This window comes from Gekko japonicus, unplaced genomic scaffold (genome assembly GCF_001447785.1).
Source record: "Gekko japonicus isolate JY-2015 unplaced genomic scaffold, Gekko_japonicus_V1.1 scaffold3321, whole genome shotgun sequence".
NCBI classification, from domain to species: Eukaryota; Metazoa; Chordata; class Lepidosauria; order Squamata; family Gekkonidae; genus Gekko; species Gekko japonicus.
In genome coordinates this window covers 113,949-125,145 of record NW_015177116.1, presented here as the reverse complement: position 1 = coordinate 125,145, position 11,197 = coordinate 113,949, and the positions used below count along the sequence as shown (strand labels likewise).

General features: G+C 51.0%; 1 protein-coding gene across 3 annotated transcripts in view; it reads right to left on the bottom strand.

The window, feature by feature from the left end:
• Positions 1–11,197, bottom strand: part of NUP98 (nucleoporin 98kDa) — a 94,189-nt gene that overhangs the window by 16,093 nt on the left and 66,899 nt on the right. For all 3 annotated transcript variants that reach the window (XM_015428311.1, XM_015428313.1, XM_015428312.1), the window contains 4 exons: positions 10,987–11,146; positions 9,088–9,514; positions 6,941–7,170; positions 3,918–4,184 (listed from right to left, as the gene is read on the bottom strand). In XM_015428311.1, coding sequence (XP_015283797.1) covers positions 3,918–4,184; positions 6,941–7,170; positions 9,088–9,514; positions 10,987–11,146 — 1,084 coding nt within the window. The remainder of the gene's footprint in view (positions 1–3,917; positions 4,185–6,940; positions 7,171–9,087; positions 9,515–10,986; positions 11,147–11,197) is intronic.

The window sequence follows — 11,197 nt, the reverse complement described above, 5'->3', positions numbered from 1 at the left end:
TTCCCGTGCGCCGGAATGATACCCAGAGGAAAACCTGTTACGAGACAGGCCCCAAAGGGACAATAGTAGAACACCCCTAGTGGTCACATGCAGCTCTCAGCTCAAAACAGTTCAGCGCATCGTCAAGGACTTACAACTTCTACCGGATAAGGACCATTCTCTTTCACAAGTACTGTGGGGCGAACCTTTTCTTACAGACAGGCCCCCCGATCGCAAACAGCTCCTCACCCACAATAATGCAACATCTAATTCAGTGGGTCAGGGCCTTTTCAGTGGCGACTCCATACTGTTGGAATGAGCTCCCGGACCTTGCACATTTCCGCAGGGCCTGCAAGACGGAGCTCTTCCGCCAGGCTCTCGACTAGGAGCCGCCCCCACTATCACCACCAACTCCTGGCCTTGAGGGCCAGTTATGTGAAGAATACCGAGGCGGACTCGACTGCGCGACTGAACAACAACAACAAACAATGTTTTAACGAATGTAAGCCGCCCTGACCCTGCGTTGCGGGGAGGGCGGGGTATAAGTTGAATAATAAATAAAATAATTTGAACATGGACACTGGGACCAGTGCTTGCAATAAACCCAGATGCCAACTTTGCTGCCACATATCCCCAGACAACGCAATCATTGCAACATACACCCAGACAACACAACATCAAGTACACCCTTAGAGGCTCATTCACTTGCTCATCTTCTAACACTGCATGTGCCATTCAATGCCAACAATGCCCTTTGGTTCTCTCCATAGGGCAAACAGGGCAAACCCTATGCCAAAGGATAAATGGACACAAATCTGATATTGGGAATCACAAGATTGAGAAACCTGTAGGAGAACACTTCAACCTTCTAGGTCATTCAATGGGTAACCAGGAACTTCAAGAACAGAATGGAAAGCGAAATTGCTAAATTACAAGTTATTACAATACTTGGAACAAAAACCTCCCCAGGACTCAACAGGGATATTGGTTTCTTATCTCATTATATATGCTAACTCATTCAGTCCTCCCTATATATGTATTCTCAACAAGAAGGACTATTTGTTGTTGTTCAGTCGCACAGTTGAGTCCGACTCTTTGCGACCCCATGGACCAGATCACGCCAGGCCTTCCTGTCTTCCGCCATCCTCTGAAGTTTGCTCAATTTCATGTTCGTTGCATCTATGACACTGTCTTAACCATCTCATCCTTTGCCGTCCCCGTCTTCTTTGGCCTTAGAATACTGAATGTAATGCAAGCAATATTGGGATTTTGCTGCATCCATCTCAAAAAACAAATAATGCTGTTAAGTGACCACGCTTGAGAGGAGAGAATTGAGAGCGTTTACTACCCACAATTAGAAAAGATACCTTTACACATTTATCTGCTATTTTCAGTTATTGCTTTACAACGGTTGACCTTATAACCTTAGCTTGCTATTTAGTTTGTCTTTGCACATCTTCATCATTGCTACATGTCAATTTGCCGTTCAGCCCGTCTATGAGTTTGAAGCTTACCTGCCATTCTAATGTATTTGAAAAAGTGTGCCTGCACACAAAAGCTCATACCTCGAATAAACCTTTGTTGGTCTTAAAGGTGCCTTACTGGACTCTAAATTTGTCCTGCTCCAAATAACAGTTATAAACTTTTGCTGTCAATCAGGCCTGCATATATTAAGGAGCCCACAATCATCAGATATGGTAAACTCTGTACAACCGTTCTGACCCTGGCTATTGTTCTGTTCACAGGGTGTGTCCACGTGTCACCCAAAAGCAAAGGGAGCCGTCCACTGAATCAGACCACTAGCGCCTCTAGGCTGGTATTGGCTACTCAGACTGGCAGCGGCTCTCCAGGGTTTCAGGCAGAGGAAGTCTTCCCCATCACCTCCTGCCTGGTCCTTTTAACTGGAGATGCCGGGGATTGAACCTGGGACCTCCTGCATGCCAGGCAGAGGCTCTGCCACTGAGCCACAGCCCCCTCTTTACAGCTCTCCAGGGTCTCAGGCTGAGGTCTTTCCCATCACCTACTGCCTGATCCTTTTGACTGGAGATGCCGGGGATTGAACCTGGGACCTCCTGCATGCCAGGCAGAGGCTCTGCCACTGAGCCACAGCCCCCTCTTTACAGCTCTCCAGGGTCTCAGGCTGAGGTCTTTCCCATCACCTACTGCCTGATCCTTTTGACTGGAGATGCCGGGGATTGAACCTGGGACCTCCTGCATGCCAGGCAGAGGCTCTGCCACTGAGCCACAGCCCCCTCTTTACAGCTCTCCAGGGTCTCAGGCTGAGGTCTTTCCCATCACCTACTGCCTGATCCTTTTGACTGGAGATGCCGGGGATTGAACCTGGGACCTCCTGCATGCCAGGCAGAGGCTCTGCCACTGAGCCACAGCCCCCTCTTTACAGCTCTCCAGGGTCTCAGGCTGAGGTCTTTCCCATCACCTACTGCCTGATCCTTTTGACTGGAGATGCCGGGGATTGAACCTGGGACCTCCTGCATGCCAGGCAGAGGCTCTGCCACTGAGCCACAGCCCCCTCTTTACAGCTCTCCAGGGTCTCAGGCTGAGGTCTTTCCCATCACCTACTGCCTGATCCTTTTGACTGGAGATGCCGGGGATTGAACCTGGGACCTCCTGCATGCCAGGCAGAGGCTCTGCCACTGAGCCACAGCCCCTCCGCAAGCATGAGCACACATGGAGCTGACTTCTAATGAATCAGACCCCCAGTCCATCAAAATCAATCTTGTCTACTCAGACTGGCAGCGGCTCTCCGGGGGCTCAGGCAGAGAGGGGTCTTGCACATCACCTACTGACCGGCCCTTTTAAAAAACACTAGAGGTACCGGGAACTGAGCCCAGGACCTTCTGCATGCCGAGATGCTCTGCCACTGATCCACGGCCCCTCCCCAAACACATGAAGCTGCCTAATACTGAATCAGACCCCAGGTCCGTGACAGTCAGTACTGTCTACTTGGATGGGCAGCACCTCACGAGCAGCTCAGTTTGAAGAGACCTTTCACATTAGATACTGCCCAGTCCTTTCAACTGGAGACTGTCAGCAACTGAGCCCAGGACCTTCTGTGTGCAAAGCAAATGCCCTGCTACTGAATCAGTGTGTCCCGTCCAGTGTTCCCTCTGAGCTGAGTCAGTGCGAGCCAGCTCGCAGTTTTTCAGCCTCCAGCGCACACATTATTTATCTCAGCTCAGGAAGGGATGGCTCCAGAGCAACCTAATTGATGCAGCAGGCAAACCGCTCGCTCACAACTTTAATGCCAGTAGCTCACAAAGTAGAATTTTTGCTCATGAGACTCTACAGCTTAGGGGGAGCATTGCTGGTGACCAGTGTTCCTTCTAAGCTGAGTTAGTGTGAGCTAGCTCACAGGTTTTTAGCCTCCAGCTCACACATTTGTTTATCTCAGCCCAGGAAGGGATGGCTCCAGAGCAAACCGATTGATGCGGGAGCCAAATCACTTGCTCACAGCTTTAATATTTATTTATTTTTTTTATATTTGAATTTATATCCCGCCCTACCCTGAAGGTTCAGGGCGGCTAACAAGGGCACCATGTGCCAAGGTTAAAACAGTAAACACATAGTTAAAAAATGCCAGTAGCTCACAAAGTAGGATTTTTGCTCACACAACTCCACAGCTTAGGGGGAGCATTGCTGGTGACCAGTGTTCCTTCTAAGCTGAGTTAGTGTGAGCTAGCTCACAGTTTTTTAGCTTCCCGCTCACACATTTTTGTCTTCGCTCAAGAAGGATGGGGCTCCAGAAGAGCAAACTGACTGACACGGCAGCCAAATCGCTCGCTCACAGTTTTAATCCCGGTCGCTCACAAAGTAGGATTTTTGCTCACGAGACTCCGCAGCTTAGAAGGAGCACTGGTTTCTCCCCCCAGCCCCCCCCCCCCGGCTTCTCAGGACAAGGTGAGAAGGCATCCTCTTACCCGACTGCTGTGCCAGCCCGCAGGCTTCGCTGATCCGCTTCCCGGTCAGGTAGCTGAAGACGGCCTCGGCCGGGCTGTGGTGCTGGCTGAGAGAGACCTCGTCCTCGATCCGTTCGGAAGCCGTCTGCGAGAGCCACTGGGAGAAGGCCTTCCGCCGCTCCAGGGCCACGATGTACTCGCTGGGCTCCCCCGGGCGGGCCTCCAGCTCCTTCAGCCGCCCCCAGAGCGCCTCGCACAAGGTCCACACCAGGTACCAGTGCTTGACCACTGCCGGGAAGAGAGCATCGCGGGATCAGCTGAAGGCCTCTGCTCTGCCGCGGAAGGCGCTTCAGCCCCCGGGAGGGAGGGACTGAACAATTGCTTGGTGTATCACACACAATCTGCTCCCTTACAGACAGGGATCTTTTCATGTGACTTTGTATCACTTGTTTATCTCCATGCCATATAGGTTCGCTGTCTCTTTCCAGTCTGTTATATCACCCAGACTTTACTATAAACATTTCTTCACCTAAACTTTACGTTTTCATAGACTCAGCCCTCAGATCTCTTATCCTTTCTCTCAGAACAACCTCAGCTGTTCTTAACTGCTTCAACACAGAACTAACTTATTCCACACAGGTCTGCTTCTGACTTCCCCCACACACAGAACAGAACTAACTTAACTTATCAACTGTCCACCTGTAACTGTCACTCCTGACTGACATACATACTCATCCACTCATTTTCACTTCCAAAACCCCTCCCCCTCTCTGTCAACTACCAATCACACCACACTTGCCTCTCTCAACCACTCTAGTCTATCTACCACCGTCATGCAACCAACCAAACTTTTAAGAGAGACGCACACACAAAAACAAGGAATCGTTACAGGGACGCTTCCCCCCCCCCCCTTGGCCCCCCCCCCCCCCCCCCCGCCAGTTCTAGGGCAGGGGTCCCCGACCTTTCGGAGCCTGTGGGCACCTCTGGATTTCTGACACGTGGCGGTTGTCAGCTACGCTGCCATAGTGAGGGAGGGGGGAAGGGGGTCCGATGGGTGAACATCTTACTGACCGGGCATGTTAGCTTTCTCTCCGCTCACTGGCCCTTAGCTGGTTTCCGGTCCTCGATGCTTTGCGCTCTCTCCTTTCCTGGGAACCTGTCGTCATGAGCACCTCCGACTGGCCTGACCGTCAGAAGACCTCTTGCTTTGAACGTAGTATACCTTTTCCCCTCCCACCTGGCGGGTTAAGCTTTTGCGCAGGATGTACGTACGGATGACCTGCTACTACTGAACTCGACAAACCTGGATCCTTCTAAGGAACGTTGTCGAGCCTGAGTGCTGTGGGACTCTGACCACGGCGGGCAGAGCCACAAAATGGCTGCAGCGGAAGGCGGAGCCAGCCACGAATGGTCCCTGTGCTTCGGTGGCCAACTTCTGCCAATGCAACATTTTAAGGAGATCTGTGCAGCCGATCGAATCTCCAGGGGCCGATCAGAAGCTGTGCTGGGCAAAAGCCCCACCTCACCTTCTCTCCAGGTCTCCAGATGCCTCTCTAACCCATCCGGCGTTATTTGTGGGTGGCTGTTCCTCTGGGGGCCGGGGGCCAGGAAAGGCTCCACTCAACTCTCCAAAAACACGGGGCAGGCGGGGATCCCTCCCTTTGGAGATCTCTATTGCATGGCATCAACAGAGTCTTCCACAAGGCCCCCTGTGGCCAGCTGCAGCCCGACCCTGGGGAGGCCGGTGAGCATATCATCCCACCTTCTAATGGGTCTGGACTGGAGGACCTCTGGTTTTTCAAAAGAGGCTACTGCCTAACGTAAAGCTGATGCAGTAGAAAAGAACCAAAGTCCAGTAGCATCCTAAAGACAAACAAAATCTGTGGCAGGGTACAAACCTTCGTGAGTCAGTGCTCATACCTTGTCTCAAATTTTGTTAGCCTTGAAGGTGCTACTGGACTAGGGGTGTGTGCCTGGTATATACTGAGCCGAATAAATACTTAAAAAAATACCCTATTGGTATTTGACAATCTAATTCGGCTACCAAAACGACCACGCCAAATAAAGGCCGATATTATTCAGCTTTTATTCAGGCAGAGTTAGAAGGCATTTAAAGTTTAAATGCCTTCTGTTCACTCTCTTGAGTCGCACTGGGTGAACTGCAAAATGCCTTCAGTTCACTTGCCGAGTCATGCCAGTGGCGAATGAACTAAACGCATTTAAACTTTAAATGCCTTTTGAATTCAGCATGACTTGACGAGTGAAATTCTCCATCCCCATAGGGTATAATGCAGCCGAATAAATTCGTCTTTCCCGAATATTTACCCGAATACCAAACCAATACTGGTATTCTGGAATTCTGATGTTTTTTGGGTCTAATAGACCCGAATTTGGGAAAACATGATTAATTCTTTTTTGCACACCCCTATACTGTACTCTTGCTCTTTTCTACTGCTACAGACAAAAAAGAAGAAGAAGAAGAACTCCTCTCCCTTTCCCTCCCCACAACAGACACCCTGTGAGATGGGTGGGGCTGAGAGAGCTCTGACAGAAACTGCTCTTTTTCGAGAACAGCTGTGACAGAACTATGGCTTGCCCAAGGTCATCCAGCAGGTGCAAGTGAAGGAGTGGGGATTCAAACCTGGTTCTCCCAGATTAGAGTCCGCACACTTAACCACTACACCAAACTGGCTACACCAAACAAGGCTACCCATCTTGCTCTATCTCCATAAAAAGCTTATGCCACATTCTGTCCAGATGCCACCTGACTGGGCCAAGCTTTGCCAGAAATGCCTTTTTGCGCCTCCTATGAGGCAGGGGCTCCTGAACTTTAAGAGATGCCTGCTGCGGCTGAAAGAGACCTACTAAAGCTTCCTGGGACCTCAGGCTCACTCACTGGTCCAGGAAATGAAAGGAACCTGCTGGAACAAGCCACCCTGTGACAGACCACTTTTGCCCCGGTGCTTCCAGGGACAGGAACCGGCAGGATGCTCCTTTCAGATCTCTTCCAATCAGTTTGCGCCATGTGCTGCTTTAGTGCTCACCTTCACTCTCCTCTGGGTCTCCAGATGCCTCTCTGGCCCATGCGGCGTATTCGTGGACAGCTGTTACTCCGGGGTTGGGGGCCAGGAAAGGACACTGCTCATCCATGTGAACGGTGCTGTGCTTTAGCTTGATCTCCAGCGGAACGAGGTACAACTGCTGGTCCCCATCCACGGTCTTTCCTTCCAAACTCAACTTCTCCATGTGAACTTTGAAGGGGGACTCTGAGAACCTGTTTAACACACCAAGAACACAGAATGGGGGTGGGATGGGATGAACAGCTGTCCAGTGACAACTGTTATCAAGAGGAGCTATCCAGGAACCCTTTCTGCCTCTGTGTGCAATTAGGAAAACTCCAGCCTCATGTATAGACCGGGGACAGTGGTGGCAATGTATGCAGTGAACACCCACCCACTCAGCCGAAGTTTCCTTACAGTGAATCTGACCATAGGTCCATCATGTCTACTCAGACTGGCAGCGGCTCCCCAGGGTATTAGGCTGAGGTCTTTCACATCACCTACTGCTTGGTCTTTTTAAGTGGAGATGCCGGGGACTAAAGCTGGGACCTTCTGCAGGCCAAGAAGAGGCTCATCCACTGAGCCACAGCCCCTCTTTACAGCTCTCCAGGGTCTCAGGTGGAGGTCTTTATCATCACCAAGTACCTGCTCTTTTTAACTGGAGATGCTGCTGGAGATTGAACCTGGGACCTTCTGCATGCCAAGCAGAGGCTCTTCCACGGATCCACAGCCCCTCCCCATAGCTCTCTAGGGTCTCAGGCAGAGGCCTTTCCCATCACCTCCTGCCTGGTCCTTTGAACTGGAGATGCCGGGGATTGAACTAGGGACCTTCTGCATGCCAAGCAGAGACTCTACCACTGAGCCACAGCCCCTCCCCATAGTTCTCCAGGGTCTTGGGCAGAGGTCTTCCACATCACCTCCTGCCACTGAACCATGGCCCCTCCCCCAACAGGTGCACAGCCACGGCCTGTACTTATTCCCTACAGCTGGCAGGGATTCCTTCCGAACAAGTGTCCAAAAGTGTCTCTCTTCATGCGCTCTCAAAGCCTTCTGTCACTCTACAGCCGTGTTCAAAGAGGGGAGACGGCTACCAATGAGGAAACAGGTACTTTGGTTTGTTCTCAAAATACACAGCGGCAGCTTATGAAGGAGCAGGATGATGCATTTGCATCTCATTTGTAGCCTACTTTGCTCCCCTCACTGGGACTTGAACTGTCTTAGAACATCGTTCCCCACGCCTCCATTCTCTCACAATAACAACCCTGTGAAGTAGGCCAGGCTGAGTTTGCAAGCGGCCCAAAGTTACCCAGTGAGCTTCCACGGCAGAAGTGGGGATCCGAACCCAGGTCGCCCAGGGTCCTAGTTTTCCACTCTAGCCACTAGAATCATAGAATCACAGAATGTTAGAGTTGGAAGGGACCTTGCAGGTCATCTAGTCTAACCCCCTGCACTTTGCAGGCACATAGCCAAATGCCCTACAACATACCCGAAAGATGGCCGTCCAGCCTCCGCTTGAAAATGTCCAGCGAAGGAGCATCCACCACCTCCCGAGGCAGTCTGTTCCACTGCTCAACCACCCTTACCATTTAGGAAGTCCCACCTGATATTTAGCCAGTAACGACTCCCTTGTAATTTCCACCCATTAGACCTAGTCTTGCAATCCGGAGCAAGAGAGAATAGATCCACTCCGTCTTCTACATGACAGCCCTTCAAATACTTGAAGACTGCAGTCATGTCCCCTCTAAGCTTTCTCTTTCCCAGGCTAAACAGACCCAACTCTTTCAGCCTTTCCTCCTAAGACTTGGATTCCAACCCTCTCACCATCCTGGTTGCCCTCTTCTGGACACGCTCGAGCTTGTCAACCTCCTTCCTAAAATGTGGTGCCCAGAACTGGACAGTCCTCCAGGTGAGGGCACTACACCACACTGGCTCTCAGGACACTTGGTGGTAGGCGGCAGGCAGGAAGAGGGCACGCGGTTTTCCTCCCTACCTCGTGGCGCCCACACAGATTCCGTGCTGCCTCTACTGCAGGAGCTCTCTGTCGCCAGACCGAGCCAACCCCCTTCAGACCCCGTAACCCATTTAACCCCTTTGGACCCCATAACCAATTGACCCTCAGCCCCAAGACTCACTGCTTAGGAGCAAAGGGTGCAGGCAGGAATCCATACTCCAGGGACTCGTCGGGGCTGTCTGCCTGATCGCTTGAGTGGCTTAGCTGCTCCCCGTTATGGACCAGGGTCCAGTTGGGTGCCCAGCCCACGCGGAAGGAGCGCCCCATGAAGAGCGCCATATCCATCAGGAGCTTTCCTTTCCCGTAGGCGACCGATTTTTCCAGGGGCACCAGGCCGGGCTGCCTGCGGACGCCCACTACTTTCAACGGCACGTCGGGCGCAGAACTGGGTACTGTGATGGTGGGAGCGAGCGGAGAGAGCGTGGGCCACGGTGGCACAGACGGGGCGCCGCCGAGCGAGGTAGTCCTCAGGCTGCGGCCGTCTTGGAGGGAAGCGGCTGGATGGAGGAAGGATCCGTTCAAGAGTCTTGACTGCAGCAGCCCGCCAGCTAAAAGAGGCAGAGACAGGGGGAAAGGGTCCCTCTTTAAAGAGGCAACTTCAAAGACTCGAGACGCAGAGGAAAAGACACTCCTAGGGCTGCCGTAGATCAAGACAAGCAGGGACTCATTTGCTAACCGTATTGGCAATCGCTCTGACAAGGACAGCCCGGGCTAGCCCAATTTTGGCAGATCTCAGCGGCTGAGTCAGGTTGGCCCTGGTGAGTACTTGGATGGGAGACCACTAAGGAAGTCCAAGGTTGCTACGCAGAGGCAGGTAATGGAAAACTGCCTCTGTATGCCTTTTGTCATGATCTGGATGGCCCAGGCTGGCCCGATCTCACCAGATCTCAGAAGCTAAGCAAGGTCAGCCCTGGTTAGTACACGGATGGAAGACGACCAAGGAAGTCCAGGCCTAGAAATGTGAAGGCCTGGGGAAAAAATCGGAAAAATTCGGGGGGGGGAACGTTTCCCCCCGTTTTTTTCCTGAAGCCTTTTTTGTTTTCCCCCCGAAAAATTGGAAAAATTGAAAAAAAGAAAATTGATTATGGAACATTTTATTTTAACATGAGGAATAAAATATTTTAAGACAAGGTGTTCAAATATTTTCCAAATCATTTCTAAAAAATATGTATGGCATCAGATTAATCTAATTTCTGTGCACTGAGGACAAGCAAGTCCTAGGTTACAAACTGAACTCTCCAATGCAAGAACAAGATGCATTTCTTCCTTTAGGAGGTGCTATTGTCAGAAGAAAAAGGTTTCAGTTTTGTTTTTGCATGTGGGGTGGGTATTCTGTTTGTAATAATTGTTTGGATACACTCTATTTTTAATATGCTAGTTGTGATAATTTCATGCTGAGTAAAAATGTCCATAGTCATATTTTATGTTCCTAAAGTAACAGAATGACTTTCAATCTAGAAAAGACAAAAGAAATGCTAATGTAGCATTTTTTTCAATTTTTCTGAAAATTTCCGTTTCCCCCCCGAAAAAAACTGGGGGGAAAACGGGTTTTTTTCCGAGCTTCAAAATTTTCGGAAATTTTACATCTCTAGTCAGAGCCAGTGACAGGAATGGTTCACACAAGCATGTCCGTCAACATGAACACGGGGGCAACCACCACAGCAAAGCCGGGGGCCTGAAGGTGTGTGACGCCTCCCTCCCTTTATGCTGATGTCATCAAGAGATAGACAGGTGTGTCAAGCGGTCAACAGCATCTCCAGAAGCAAATGGCCTACGCTTCTCTTAAGCATGAAAAGCTTCAATGCTCCGAGCTTTTGGTCTCTCTCAGGACTGCCGTAAACAAGCTCTTGAATAGTTGCAGCTGGGTTCAGATTTAAGGAAGGACTTGCTGCAACAGGACAGTCTGACTGGCAAGAAGTCAACTGCCAAACATCCGGTCCTTAAATGAGTCAACAATCCACCTCCAAGCCACAACTGCCATTCGGAGAACTCCTCGGCGAGGGCGCAGGCAGACTCATACCTGAGGGACGGCTTTTCTGTCCTCGCGACGCAGAGGAGATTGGGACTCTAGGAGAACAGATCGCCCGGGGGGTGTCCGCGGGGGTCAGCTGCCTGCCAAAACCACGATCCAGGATCAGGTCCAAATCCTCCTCCTCTACAAGCAAGGAGGCCTTCATAATCTGGAATCGAGAACAACGCAAGTCCGTCACGTGTCCTGTTTATTTATTTAT